The sequence below is a fragment of the Micropterus dolomieu genome, linkage group LG19, assembly GCF_021292245.1.
Source record: "Micropterus dolomieu isolate WLL.071019.BEF.003 ecotype Adirondacks linkage group LG19, ASM2129224v1, whole genome shotgun sequence".
NCBI lineage: Eukaryota > Metazoa > Chordata > Actinopteri > Centrarchiformes > Centrarchidae > Micropterus > Micropterus dolomieu.
In genome coordinates this window covers 22,129,451-22,144,863 of record NC_060168.1, presented here as the reverse complement: position 1 = coordinate 22,144,863, position 15,413 = coordinate 22,129,451, and the positions used below count along the sequence as shown (strand labels likewise).

At 42.0% G+C, this 15,413-nt stretch overlaps 1 protein-coding gene across 2 annotated transcripts in view; it reads right to left on the bottom strand.

Moving 5' to 3' along the window:
• pcdh19 (protocadherin 19) overlaps positions 1-15,413 on the bottom strand; it is a 53,514-nt gene that overhangs the window by 13,870 nt on the left and 24,231 nt on the right. For both annotated transcript variants that reach the window (XM_046030890.1, XM_046030891.1), the window contains exons 3-4: positions 10,723-10,781; positions 8,832-9,004 (exon numbers count right to left, since the gene is read on the bottom strand). In XM_046030890.1, coding sequence (XP_045886846.1) covers positions 8,832-9,004; positions 10,723-10,781 — 232 coding nt within the window. The remainder of the gene's footprint in view (positions 1-8,831; positions 9,005-10,722; positions 10,782-15,413) is intronic.

The following is a 15,413-nucleotide window of genomic DNA, read 5'->3' as shown; positions in this document are numbered from 1 at the left end:
CTCTGCGAGAGAAATTCTGCATTTCAACGGCTGTAAAATGTTACAGAATAAATCATTCTCATTGAATATACATGAGGAAAGCAAAATATGGAAATATTATAGCAGTATGCCTGAGGTAGTAACCTTTTGTTGCCACAACTGAGGAGGACGACATAACTTTACATATTCCTGCTACATATTCCATCTGAGTTATAATGTTGTCAGGAGAAACAAGGTGATGAGAACTAAGATAAAAACCAGGGTGGAGATGACAAAGGCATTTGGGGGAGATAATAAAATGAAAGAAAAATAGAATGTAGGAAATCTAAAATGGATTAAAAAGGATGCAGATCTAGTGTTTTTTCCTCACAGAAAGGAAGTAATAAGGGTTAAAAAAAGAAATGCACATTGCAGCAGCACAAGGGACCCCCCTCTCTCTCTCTTCCTCCCTTACCCCAGCTGCAGTGATAAATGTCTCTTTGTATTCTGGACAGAAAACTGCGGGCTACAATGTACTTGTCAGAAGACAGCTGATTTTCCCCTTAAACAGAGCAGAGTATATTCTTAATCTTTCCTTTCACAGAAGGAGAAGATAAAACAAATGCCTCGTGCCAAGACACATAATGCCCAGAAAATCTCTCCCCATTCACTACACGTTTGTGTGGCATGTAGCTATGAGCACACTCCTGTTTGTACAATGTGTTTGTCTGCAGCAGGTGTAGCATGTGCAACTGCATGCTATTTGTACTTTTCCTAAATTTCACAGCATCCTTAATCCCCGCAGTATAGCCAGGGTTCCACTATGAGGCCTCATAAATGGGAGTCAGTGCTACAGGTAATGGAGCTGATTATAGCTATCTGGGCTACGGGCCAGCTGCCAGACTCTGCCCTGCCTGGAGGGAGCACAGGCCGCCTGGTGTCTGATATCCTGGGATCCCTGTAATACAAGCCTCGCTTTGGCAGTCACTCGTTGCCCACTTCCAGCCACACACTGAGGCTCCTTTGAGTTAGTCTATGTGTATAGTATGTCCTCATCAGCTTGTTTACTCCTCATGATATGAGTCTATAGTCATACCATTTCAGCAACAAGGGTGTGGTAAGTTGTGCTTTAGTGAAGGTGTATCAGGGACTCTGGAAAGGAGCTCAAGTTGTCACCAGAGGATCAGGGTTGTAGTATCTGCTATTTTCTGCCCTTGGGAAAGAAGGTGGACAACTTTTACTGTTAAGCACACGAACTGCATTCCTGAATCAACAGACAACAACAACTTATCAGTTGTCCTACAAATGACACAACAAAATACGTGTTTTTTCCATGCCCTCTAGAACGTCACGTAGAAGCCTTTTCTGATCTGATTCCACTATCGGTAGGATGACATCAGGTGCGTTTGACTTCATGCGGCGTTGCGCAGCGCTGACTTAACGTGATGCAGGCTGGACTTAAAATAATGCATGCTGGTTAGAAATTATGTCCGACTTTTGCCGGCGCTGCAAAACATCACCATGTCACATGACATTAAAACCTCACAGGAGCAGGGCGGCCGCAGTCTGAGTCTGTTGGTTAGTTTGTTTGTGGTTTAGTGTGATTTTGGTGTTTTCGACCCTTACAACACCAAAATCACACAATACCACAAACAAACTAACCAATCGAGACAGCAGTAGACCAGCAACTCCCGTGTTCTGTGTGGTAAAATAACATTTTTTGTCAAGGGACTCTGGTGGCTTTGAACAGAGCAATATAATTACTATTTCAGGTTAAACAAAAAGAATTTTATTTTTTTAAAATGGGTCTATTTCTGTGGGAATGCTTTCCATAATATTGTCAGACACTTATAATAACAATCAGAGGCTGTCAGTGGCAAAAACAACCACTTTAGCGATGATTTGACGATGCACAATTGTTAGCAAGGATTACATTGCAGCACTGTTTCACTGCCGCCCACTGCAGCACCCTCACTCAACGCTGTCAGTAGGAAATGGAAAACAACGAACATTCTAGTGTTACCTGACTTCCTCCTTTGCTCTTGTCATATTTAGGATGGATGCTAGAGGCCTTTGTCACTTGAACGTAAACATATGCTGACTTGCTGAAATGACTGATGCTGTCATTTTCTGGTGGAGGTCAGTGTTTTTAACTGTGTTACTACACACGTAAAATTTCATGCAAACAGACACGCACCAACACATTGAATGTAAACCTGTATCTCAGAAGGAAAAAAATTATTCGTCTTGGCTTCACTGTCTATTTCAGTGAAGCCAATATGGGTTTCAGTCACAATATGGGTGTGTGCGACTTGCACTCGTGCGTGGGAAGGACATAAATAGAGAACACCGTGGCAGAGAAAGCTTTGTTAACCTCTCATTATGGTGAATTTACATCACATGAAGATAAGATTATGTAAAATGTAATTTGAGTTCAGATTCGAATCTGAAAATCCAACAACAAGGCCACATCAAACTGGAGGTAGAAGTATACTTCTCTCTCCATTAGGTGTGTGTGATTTAAGTACCAAAAATGGAGCTGCATTTCCCCCCTAGCCATACAGCCTTGTGTTTTAACCCACAGTCTTATTACTGCTTTGTCTTGCAGTGGAGCAGTGGTGCCCACGCAGTGACCTCAAAGAATTAAAAACACAATGGTGTGGTTAGGAAAAATGACTGCTGCCTCAGTTCCTCAGATGAGAACAAGGATCAATCGGAGCAACAAAAAGCGAGTTGACTGGAGAGAATGCTATGCTACTTGAATTTCACTCTAGGTCCCCCAACCCACAGTATTTCTCTCTTGTTCCTTCTCTCTATCTTCCTCCCTGTCCCTCTTTTCCCCCCTTCCCGTCTCTGATTAACCTTTAAAAGGAACACACTTACTGCAACACACACCCCCACACCCTTACACTCCATATACTGTGTACACTCTCTCAGACAAATTCAAAATTCTGGTACTCTCTTCCCTCTCGTTGATACACACTCGGCCCCCATCAACTTCAGCACATTACCTGTTCTTAATCTCCCTCCCTCTGTCTGGGATCATCCTGATCCCCCTGTTTTCCCATCTGCTGTCAATTGGGGCCCAGCTTGGCTAGGTGTTCAACAAACAACTGTGATTCACTTGGTTTCTGCGGAGATTATTAACACACCTAGCATGCCACAGCGTCATGAATAAGCAATGGAGATCCGGAGCCCTATTTTCTCTCTGTCTGTGTTTCCTCCCTCTCTCACTCTCTCTCTCTTGCCCTGCTGCGTTGTGAACTGAATGCCAGGATTGTCTAGAAAATGAGCTGTCAGTGGAGGGCCTGCAATGAGATACATCAGGCTCATTGTGAGCCCTAGAAAATAATGAACTATTCCCATTTCTCTCTCTCTGATATGTTCAATACGCTATCCATGACAAGTGCAGAGAGATAAGCAGTCCCCTCTTGAGCTGATTAAATACAGTGGGTATATTCAGGAGAGCGTTGGCAGAATGAGGGTTCAGGGGATGCCATTATAGTATTATAACATTACTATATGTTTTCAGTCTGAGCTGGAGAAGATGTTTTGCATGCATTTTTGTTTGCTTCTACTAGTTGAGGAAGAGTAGCTAGAGGCGATGCTTGTAAAAACTTAACAGAGAATCAAAACATGTCAAGTTTGTTTAAGGCCTTCACATCTCTTAACTTATTCCCTCTTGGAATTAACGAAAGAACTAAAGGGATGGGCTCGCACATGATTTTTAAAGAATCTGTTGGTTTACTTATGCAAGTACTGCAAACAAACACTACCAAGAGGCCACAGCCAATTTTTTAAATTTAGAACAGACATAAAATCAGTGTAGTTTGTGTAGTGTAGTTCTTTACACAGTGAGATATGTAAAAACAAAGAGAGGGCAAAAAATTCAAATCTTCCCTTTAATTGATACAGGTCTCTCTTCTATTTCATAAGGTGCAAAGTCAATATTGGTCAGCTCTGCTTTATTATATTAGGTGTAATTTCAATAAGACAGAACCAGAGACCTCACTGAGTCACACAATTTCATTCAGCGACATGAGGTCAATAAAAAGCCCAGATGGACACATCTTGAAATGACATTTTATTTCCTTATACTTCCTCAAGCTTCTACATCTCAGAGGCACAATCTGCATCTTGGTAATTCCTTACAGACTTCACCACACCTGCTTGCATGCATTCTCTTGTGTGTTTGAGCACGCAGTGTGTGTGTGTGTGTGTGTGTGTGTGTGTGTGTGCGTGCACTCTATCTTCCTTAATGCTTATATAGCACTGAGCTCTTTGTCACTGTCAGCCATTTTACCTCCACTATCGGTTACACATTAGATTAAGCAAATCCAAATCAAAATGGATGGCGCCAGTATAAAGTTTGTATGTTAATCTAATCATAAAATATTATAACGCGACACGTGTTGTTGCCAGCCCGAATCACAAGAAGAGTTTTGATGCTTAATTCAATCAAATGTTGTTCGAGAATCAGTCAAATCCTCTGGCACAGTCACAGAGTTATCTTGGAGTGAGAGAATGAAAAAAATCACTCCTACCTGTCAGAGAGATTGTTTCCTCTTTTTATTTTCCCTCGCTAAGACTGCTTACTAGACTCTCAGCTCATCTCTCCATCTCTGTCTCCCTCACATGCAGACTCTCTCTTCCCCTCTCGTGTTGTCAGCACAGCCCTGTTCCTGTTGCCTTCCTGATTCTGACACCTGTCAGCATTTTCGTCAGTAGATCAGAGAACTGCAAACTAGAAATGTTCCCGTGTTGAATTTAGGGCAAGTTTGCAGCAGGAACGTGTGAGGTGCTTTTACTCTTTCTTTAATTCAACAGGGGAAGGGAATTGCTTGACTGGCACAAAGTTGGGAGATGTGGGCTGGAGATGTTTGCAGTCAGTAGATGGAAACAGAGGAGAAAGACAGAAAGCATATGGAGGGAGAGGGACAAGGAGAGAGAAAAGGTGGGGGGAGCTGAAATCAATTAGGAACAATGAAACCCTGTGGATCTGCTGATGGAATAAGGGAATATGGAGAAGTCTTCTGCCCACGGATGGGGCTTCCATTCCTGGGCTCCAGCTTCAGGCACACACCCATAGGGAGCTAACAGATAGATGAGAGATATTCTCCAGAGGTGGAGGCCAAGAAATATGTCAGAAATAAAAGAGGCCTGTTCCCTGCTCTGGCTAATTGAGCAGTCTTGGATCCCTTTGAGTCTAATAAGCTAAGAGGAAGGGCCTTTTTTAAGAACACTTACATATTGACCTGGTAATAATTCTAAAACCAAGGCCACAAACCTCTAAACCCACAAATCGGACAGTGTGAAAAGACATCATGCTCTCCCTTTCCCTCCTTCAGAGATAACTCGAGCGATTTAACAATACATGAATCTTAATCCTTAAAAAGCATGGCTCATCCATATCCGGAGGGAATTAAAGTGTGAGCTATGACAATCAAAGGAAGTTGAAAAAAACAGATTTAGCTCTCTTTGTCACCAGCCCCCTCGGAGTCTGTTCCCCTGCTTCTCCCTTGACACTAATGGTTCTACAGAGCCAAAGCTAGCATGTCGCACATTTCAACCAAATCCCCCTAACTTCACAGACATGCCTATAAAGATAAAAAAGAATTCATTTAATATAGCTCTTCTTCACAGTTTATAGTTACAGTGATATTATCCATTTTTATTCTATTGGCAGATATGAGGGAGCCATTACATGTTAAAGACAGCCCTTCCTTTATAGATTTTAAGAGATTTAATGTAATTTGTTCTTCAGATACTTCCCTAATCTAATCCACTGGGTGAGGATATTTCAGGTCAGGTTTTCAAAAAGAGCACACACGCCTCTTTAGATCCTTGGCAGGGATTCAACAAAGAAGCATTCGCACAGATTTAAGTCTGAAATCTCTTCACAAGCACTTCGCTGAAAGTTACCTTGGTAGTGCCTGGTGCAGGAATATTGAATGGCGTTGTTGAAACCGCATCACTGAAGAGGAAAGCTTAACTCTGATGGACAACAGACAAATATCAAACTCCTTAATAGACACAGAAAGGAAATATTGCCCACTGTGATTCAGTGCTGGGTTAGTTAGCCGCTGAATCTCCACAAATGGATTCCCACATGAAAGCCCACAAGACGATTGGGGTTGCAGGGTCTTTATGTAAAGGTAACGGCTTGTCTCAGGGGCAAACACACCTTTACATGGCGCTGGGAATGGTAAACATTTGCACTGTAAAAGCCCGAGAGTTTAACCCTTCCTCCTTCCCCCTTCCAGCTTCCTTTTGTTCTCAGCACTTATCAACACAAGAAAACAGAACAATAAAACACACAAAAAACAAGGCTGTTCTATCCTCGGCTTGTGTGTGTTGTCCTTTGGCAATTGCAGTCTCTCAACTTGTTCTCTGCTTTAGCTGGCAGGAGAGGCGCACTACACAAAAGAGTTTCTCCCAGAAGACATCTAAGCAGCGGGTGTTTAGTGAACATGCCTATTTGTTTTCTGACAGTTCCCTCCATTCACTCAACAGAACTAGCTGATAGTGTCCATTTTTGTCAATTAAGACAGATGAGCTCAAAGTAAAACCACATCATCACATGACTGTAACCACTGCGCTTCTCATATTATACAAACCTCAACTGTTCTATTTCTGCCTTTGTGCTCAACTCGGCTTGCACACAGGAAAGTGAAGCAGGGAAAAGAGGAAACTAGTGTTCTCCTGAGAAGCCACAAAAAATATGATGATGTAAAATTCTCATACTACAGGAGAGATTCAACTGTGCGTCATGCTGAATCTGCCCATCTCTGTCAGCCCACCATTCCCTTTAACTATGTAATTAGACCGTTGAGATGTTAATAGAGGGACTATTTCATTTGCTATGTCATTACATTTCTGCACGTGTAAGGATCTTTGGTCAATTCATTTAATAATTATGAACAGCCTCTCATTACTCTCTGGTGTGACCACTGCTGCTGACTGACTCTGAAAACAAAGGGAGGAAAGATTCCAGTGGAGCCATTTTGTTAAGTCCTTACTGAGGAAAACTGCTGGCCAAAAGTGAGTGTGTAGCTGACTCCAATAAAAAAGTCAATAACAAACCGTCTAATTGTAATTCCAAACAGATACTTTGTTATCATCTATTCGTTCTGGTCAAAAGAATGGACAGCGCAGTGAAATAGCCTCTTGTTCTATTTACCAGCACTGTGGTGCTGCATTTCAAATTCAGGAGGCATGCATCCATTTTGCTGAAACAGATACAATCATTGGTGGTGTTAATGAAAAAAGAACTGCCTCAGAGAGCTCTCCCCACTTGTAATATTCCTCCTGTACATCATTTCTAATTGTCTCCAATAATGAGATCCCACTACCAGAAGACCTGTCAGCATGCATTTTTTAAGGCACAAGAATTTGTGAGGGTTGTGAAGTAATTTCAGCTGGCAACCAATAGTCAGCAAATTCACTTTTCATTGCTCATCATCCAGTACAAGTAGATTCTAATGGCCACATACTTCCTGAACCTATATACGTCTATCTGTATTTCTCAGCTAAGTCATTACAATATATGGGCAACCTGCCATGAAGGCAGATCTATTTGATTAACATAAAGTGTAGTTTGTGTCATGTTATTATTCCCCCTTCAAACAGCATCAACAGCCAAATTGCTCCAAGCGAAGCATCTGGTTAGTTAAAAATGCCAAGGACCAGACATGGAAGAGCCTACACATGTCTTTTACCGCTTCTACAACCACACCCACACACTTCACAGTCCACTGATAAAAATAGATAGATAAATAATAAAACAGAAAAATCACATAATCTTCATTCCTTCATGCGTTTTTATAAAGTAGGGTTCCTTTGCCTTATCTTTTGCTCATTAAAATTTCTTCCATATACGAGCGAGGAGGAAGAAAGTGGAGTGGTGAGAAAGTCGGTAGCCTTACTGGGGCAGTGTTAGTAAAAAGGAACCAAAATTATGTCGACGTTAACTGAGGGAAGAAAAACTATATTTAGCACAAGTGCCCAATTTAGAGCACAGGGCAAATGTAAAGTTCAGACACTGCGAGTGATATCTGTAACTGCTGTCCTGAAGAGTGTGCTCTTGAAATAAAATGTCCAGTGCTTCCTCCTCACTCAGAATAAAATTGCTAATGTGAGTCATCCTAAAATGTCTGCAATTTCCACACATGCTGACTCTCGGGCTCCGCTGAGCTGTTGCACCTGCGCATGTGGTGTTTCTTTTGAGCTCAGTAAATACCCTCAGGTGCATATAGTAACATCATGGCCTGCTCCAGACAGCTTTATCCTGCTCTCTCTCCCTCTTACTGACCCACTCTTTTCCTCTGTCTGACTGGCAGTAGTTAAGAACGAACATGACCCTTACACTGACTTCTGCCAACCAAGTGGATGTCTTTTTAAACGGTGAGTCAGAAATGAAACATCAACATTAATTCCCTGCTAAATGATCCCACTGAATAATGGATGAGGGCATGTGGCGATATGTAGATTTCCACCTTGTACCTTTGTGAGCCTAATTGCTGCCATTCAAGCACATCTGAAGTCAGCCCCACTTCAAGAGCAGACATGGCTACTATCAGTCAATAATGTTGCCTAAGCCTGTATCAAAGGGTAGCCTTAGCTGCCCGAGATCTCTCACATTAGCTCCTCTAGCAGGACATCAAAGACAAAAAAAAACTGTGATGTTATTCATACTTGCACATCTGAAGCCGACAATGGGCATAATGCACCTTAAAAGATGCTCTGGTGGCATAAAAACAGACTCAGACGCACGTGCAAATAACTCTTGGTCTTATCTTGAAACTGGCAAAACACATTCGAAAGGACGTTGCAATCCGCTAAACACACTCACATACAAGCGCAGGTTTTCTTACCTTGGTCTGGCAGCTGGCAAACATTGGGGGGGACAGTCATGTTCAGCACGTCATTGACAGCCGTGTCAACATAGTGTCCTCTCTGGACATCATGTTCACTGTCGGTCTGGTCGCTCTCCTCGTGGCCGCTGTCCTTCAGACTGTTCCCCTCCAGGTCCTTGAATGTCGATGTGCTACATGGGGGCCAGAAGGGGGGAGAGGGAAATGTTGATTAACTGTCACATCACCTTTTCTCACATGCTCTTCTTCGTCCCTGTGTCTCTGATGGTATGTGAGGAGCTGTCCATATTTCTCTCCCTGTCCCTTTTAATGTCCTTTCTATGAATTCTTTGCCCTTTTACTTAGTCTACCTCCATGAATTCAAAGAAGGCGAATGGTCATTTTTTTTGGTTGTTGTCAGTCTTGTGTAAATACTACACTTTCACAAAAAACAAACAAACACTCCAGCTTCTACTCTTGCAGTAACCATGAAATAAGTAAGTTTTAAATCTGTTGAGAGCTATTTTGGAGCAAGGGGACATTTTTCAACTTCACAGATAGCATGGCAGCTATGGGGTGTTTCAGACAGGGACATTTTGAATGGATGCACTGACTTCAAGGACACCGCATTGAACAAACAGGAGGCACTCACTCACTACAATCAAACAAATACTGCAGTAATCAGGAATTCCTGGAAGGAAGATGGATGTAGGAAACGCTGGGAGCATACAAACTGAGCATCTGTCTTGTTTGGGGCTCACAGTCAATAAAGAGGGTGGGGTGGGGGGCACTATCAACAGCTGCAAAGTAACAGCGTGATTTCCCTTCATTTGATTTCCATCCCAGTGGAACAAATTCTGCTTTACAAACAACACTAAATAGGGTTGAATATATGAACATGTGTTCTTGCAGGAGAGAAGAAATATATGAATGAGTTCATGTAAGAGGAGAAAAGAGGTTAGAAAGGAGAGAAAAGAATAGACTGAGGAGAAAATGAGAGTAAACAAATGTGTGCAAACAAAAAGACAGGGAGAGGAAGTGAAGGACAGTACAAGGTAGCTGCATACCCCAGCCCAAGCCTCACATGCTGGGAGCCTGGGAGAGAGGACTGCAGGTAATGCTGACTCTCTGATGTTATCACTGTAATTGCACCTGTCCCAGACCATAGGCTCACTGGCTCCTGGGGGGATTTCTTTGTAGTGAGCTGCAGAGGCCCACACTTGAATGCTCCTTGTTTACATTAATGCAGGGAATCTTTGGGGGAGGTATTGCCATAATGGGTTTTCAAAAGGCTGGGATGGCCTCAAACAAAGGAGAGGCTGGAATGTTCCACAGATGCAGGTAAAAGGGATAATTGTAGTTTTCAAAGTTAGCCTGGTTACAAAAAACCGTCAATGACTGGAGGGAATTATTATATGACCCCCATTCCAATCCCCTAACCTGCATTCCTGCAACTCTATCTAAAATCCTGGTTCAGGTGGATTGAAATACAAAGCACAATGGAAACATTTATTCTTCACTGAAGAAATCTCATGAATATCATTTAATCATTGGGTAGTTGTTTTAAGCCTTAACCCGACACAATTCAAGAGACATTTGTTGCTAATGAACCGGTTTACAGAAGAGTAATAAGGTTATCTTTAAATATGAAAGTCATTACTTGCTGATTCTGCTGCACCGTGTAATCAAATCATCTGAAAATATGAGTTTGTGGCTCATTTCAACAAGTGAGCTATATTTATACTAAACGCATAATGGAGTAATACTATTTATCCCAAAATTGTATGCTGAATGGAAAACATGCAGGAACACATGCAAACTGCTGCAATGGTAGCTGTGCACCCATTAGATAAAACAATTACAGATAACAATGGCAACGAGGTGCTGGTAACAATTCCTAATCAAGACATACCTTTTAATGAGGTGGGCTCTGCTGTTCACGTAACTGGAGTCAATGGAATAATTCTCCGTCTGTAACAGAGCGATGCAGGGGGTGGGGAGGTGAGTGGGTGGGGTGGGGGTTGTGGTTGAGGGATGATGGGGGCAACAGAGAGAGGTACTTTTAATAATGGAAGCAACCAAAATAATGTTACCAGTAATTGGCTTTCAGTAGAAATGTTATTTTACACAAAGGCCCCGGTGAGCAGCCTCGGCTTTCAAAGGGCTGAATCCTATTCTCTTTCAAAGCACACACACAGAGAGGCTGACTGGGAGTTGAGAGCGAGGAGAGTGCTGCAGTGTGCGCAGCCTCTCTTCTCCTTTTCACCCTCCCAGCTCTAGATCCCCTTGCTTTCTCTCCCTCCACTGCCGGTCAGCCCACTGTCTTTAAAATGGAGTCATTAGGGCGGACAGACTATCATGCAGACAGAGGGAGAAGAAAAGTTTCCCTTTTTTCTTTTCTGAATTCTTCACTTTTACCATGTTTGAGAAGACATTAATGTAGAAATATTAAATAAATAACTGCAAGAGAAGTAGATGAAATTAAGACTGTACCAGGGGAATCTTAACTCCGCAATTGCAGATGAAAAGGCTTTCAGAATATGCATACGATAGATCTCTGACCCACATTAGAGAACACAGTTCAAAGGCATCCTACATATTTTTTTCAACATTTATTTAGCAAGGGGAATGTCTGACGAGTATGAGCACATGGACAAAGTTAGTGAGCAGGTAGCCCCTCCTGCGTCTGCCAAACATCTACTCTCACTAGGTAAGATGTCAGAGGGCCAAAGGGTATCAAAGCCTCTCGAAGGACTTTCCCAGTCCTGCGAAAAGCCAGGATATAACCCTTTCAACAAAAGTTTGATAAGATGCAGGTGTTTCCTGCAGAAAGAAAGCAGAGCCTTCACTTAAAATTCCACGGCGCAGATACAGTATCCTGATAAAAGCTGTGAGTCAATGGCTGACTTCCGAGGGAAGTCTACAGTGCCCATATCAAAGCCCTGTTGAAAAAAAAAAGTCACCCCTATGATAAGAAAGGTTAATGCAGGCACTGGAGCACAGTTGCTGATTATCAAGCGAGCTACACATTTGACACAAGCCTGCTGTTGAGGTAGCAGCGGCCCTGCACAGCTGTCATACATGGTGACCAAACAGATTTGGATTAAAACTCAGTGTGCGACTGTGCGAACACTCTCCTTATTAGATGTTAATGGGGTTGAACATTTTGAACTTTTTCAGTGTCTGCGTGGAAGTGACAAACATTAGTCCCAGTCTTCTTGGATCTCTTTTGAAATACATAAATAAATAAAAGAGATGCTGGCAGATCACAGCAGCCAATATGTGCTGTTTACCTCTGGCAAATAGCTCCCATGACCTGTCAGCAATGTATGAAACACTTAAGAGCTTGTTAATGCTACCAAATACATGTCCGTGTTTGTTTAGATTTTTGATATTGATGCCATTTTCTCATGGCTTCAAAGACAACATATACACTGAGTGTTATTATCTGACTGAAGCTGTTTTTGTAACTTTAGTTGCTGTAAACTATAAGGAACTTGTATGTATGTCAGAGGTGTAGTTATCTTTTAGTATTCTCAATAGTGCATAGGTCTCCCTTCAGTGATTGGGGATAAACTGTTGTTTGCCATCTCACCTCCTTTACTCCTTAACTCATTACTTCTACAGAACAATTTTGTAATGATAAGCAACAATGCAACGGCAGGCGTCTGACTCGGGTTTGATAAATTATGATGTAATGTGTTTGCGCTGAAGGTTAGCATCATTCCGCCTCCTTTTTAACGTTTACCCCTAATTAAACTTTAACTCATTGCTATAGAGAAGATAATTCATAAAAAGGAATTTAATTAACATTTTATTATTAGCCCTTAATTTGGAGCACACCATGTTTGTTCTCTTGTATTACCCCTGACTCCTTTTGTTCCCGTTCAGCTTGACTCCATTAAATATCAAAGGTAACTGCAGTGGCAACATACTGCAACTCAGATTAGTCATTAATTAAAGATTAACGCATATTATTTAATTAATTGATAAATTGTGCCACATTTGAGAAAAATATATGTGGTTGTTTTATCTGAATAATATCTTCCCCTTAAAAGATTTATAGATCTATAAAGTCATTATAGATCAGTACTGTTTCCATGCTATAGCAAACATGTACATTATATTCACATGTTTTGTGTTCCACCCGTGCTTCACCTTGGTCTCAATGAAGAAGAATTAAACTGCCTCATCGTCTACAGTGGCTGCGCATCCAGCAAGACACTAATGGAAATGCAAGTCATGAGTAACAAGGGGGAAAACTTCATTTAAAAGACAAGATAGAAAATTTCTTGTGAATGTCACTCTGGCTATAGCCTGTAATTGGTTTGGATGGCAGGTTCTGTGGGAGCACGGCCTGGAGAGGAAGGCTGTATGCCCCTGCTCTCAAGCTCTTCCAGTCCAGAAATGAAAATGTCTTTTCCATAATGCAATTCTCTCTCAGGGTTTTTACATGGAGCTCTCTTAATTGTGTAGTAGATACAACCAAAAGAGGCTCTTCATCGTATCCAACCAGTCAATGTTTCTGCTTCACCATTTTTCCTATACTGCTGCACATTAATCAAAGGATTCAGCGGGGATAACCACATTTCTTCTATTTATCAAATTGGCAGTGGAAATGAACAAACACTCAACATGTGAGGGCATAACCTTGGGCATTTATGAGTCACTCAACAGTGCCTATTCTGAGGAAGAATCGGATGCATTAGCTCAGGCTTCCTGTAAAGAAATGTAACATCTGCCCCCACATTTCTGACCAACCTCAAATTGGAGGACATGTCAATATATCTTGCTGGGAGGTCAAGTTTCAGGCAAGAGGATGAGGACTGCTTAACTACAGCGAGGACACCACAAATGGCCACTTAATCAGGTTGGACAATGTGTTGTTGTGATCTGAGCGGCCCCAGTTTGGCGGCCAGAGCCATTCTATCGCCATAATTATTGTTCTGTTTCATCTGGAGGACTGGAGGGAGGAATGTAGTCCCTGGTGTCACTGGGTGACTGATAGGTAGTGTCAGGATGACTGGGGAGGGAAGTGGAAAGAGAGTGGAGAGAGTGAGAGGGTGAAGATGGGAGGAAATGGGTGAGACTTGACCTGCGGGAGACTTGCGGTCCAGCTGCTGCCGCCCTGTAGCTTTCCCCTTTTCACCCTTTGCGTCTTTCTCTCCAGTAAAACCTGAGGCACAGGGACGATGGGCTTGCTTCTCTGCCACTGAGAGGAAAAGCAATCTCCTCGCCTAGTTGCTGCCGTAAGATTTGATTTGCCTTCCTCCCAGCGTGACAATTGGTTCTGTAGTCTGGATGCAAGTGTATTCATTGTGTGGGGGCATGGGGCGCACCAGAGAGAAGAGGAGGGGTGGGGGAGTGAAGACACCAGTTGTTACACCAGTAAACACCCGACAAGTTCAGCAGATGTCACACAGATAGGAGAGAAAAAGAGAGAAAAAAATGTCACACAGCTGCCCTACTGTATGTATTATCTAGGCTGATACAGCACAGTATAACATTTAAACAGGGAAGCTAGCTAGGAAATTACGAACAGATGCAGGGACATGCACTAATAACATGTTATTTTGAAAAAGGGATGCATAAGATGACGGCATCAGCAATCTGTTTCTTACTCAATTTACTCATTTAAGACATTATTTCTTTTTTCTTTTCCATTTACAGATAAAAATAGAAAAAGAATACTTTTTGATAAGCAGTATTTGCCAGGGTGTAACTTTTTGTCTGAAAAAATTACCAACTGTATTTAAAACTGTGTCTAATAAACATGATTTTAAAGTGCTTTAAAACAGAAGTTGTTTAAGCAGGGTGGGGTGGTTTGTATAAGACTGTCTTAAAAAAAATTGAGCATCTGAAAGAAGAAAAGCTGATTACAGAAGAGAGTGTTTCATGTCTGTCATGGATGCAACTCTTAATGTCATCAATTTAGCTGACAAATAACATCCAGACATGCTTATTGTGGACACAAAATGCTCTTACTGCCACACTAAAATGCACAGTTTAAACATACAGAACAACAGACTAGACAGAGTCAATTAAAACTGTCAGATCGAATTTTGCTGCTTCATTCTGCGTTTGAGCAGTCTGAGGTTGTGCCTCAGTCTTCGTTTATTGTTGCTGCAGCTCAGTCATGGACTCCCCTCGGTCCCGGAAGGAAATGTTACACATAATGTGCCTTGTTATTGATATCCCATTGCTAAAGGAAGAGATGAGAAGAAAGAGATCCAGGGGTTTACAGGGGAAGCCAGCTGCAATTAGAAAATAAAAAAGGCTTCATTATCCAGCTATGTTGTAGTAATGTTAAAAGACTAAGTGATCGGTTAAAAAATCAAGTGAGAAGAAATTAGAGCACAAACACCAGATGAAGGATGGTCATTATCAGAAACTGCCTGTTTACAGATGCATGTATTATGTAGTTTTGTAGTGAAGATGAGGAGTGTGTGAGCGTGTGTGTGTGTGTATGTGTGTGTGTGTGTGTGTGTGTGTGTGTGTGTCTGTGTTTGCAGGTGACTTTCTCACCCTATACACTGTAACAATGAAAACACATCCTTTGCTTTGAGCCTGTTGCACATTCACATTCTTGCACACATGGGCTCT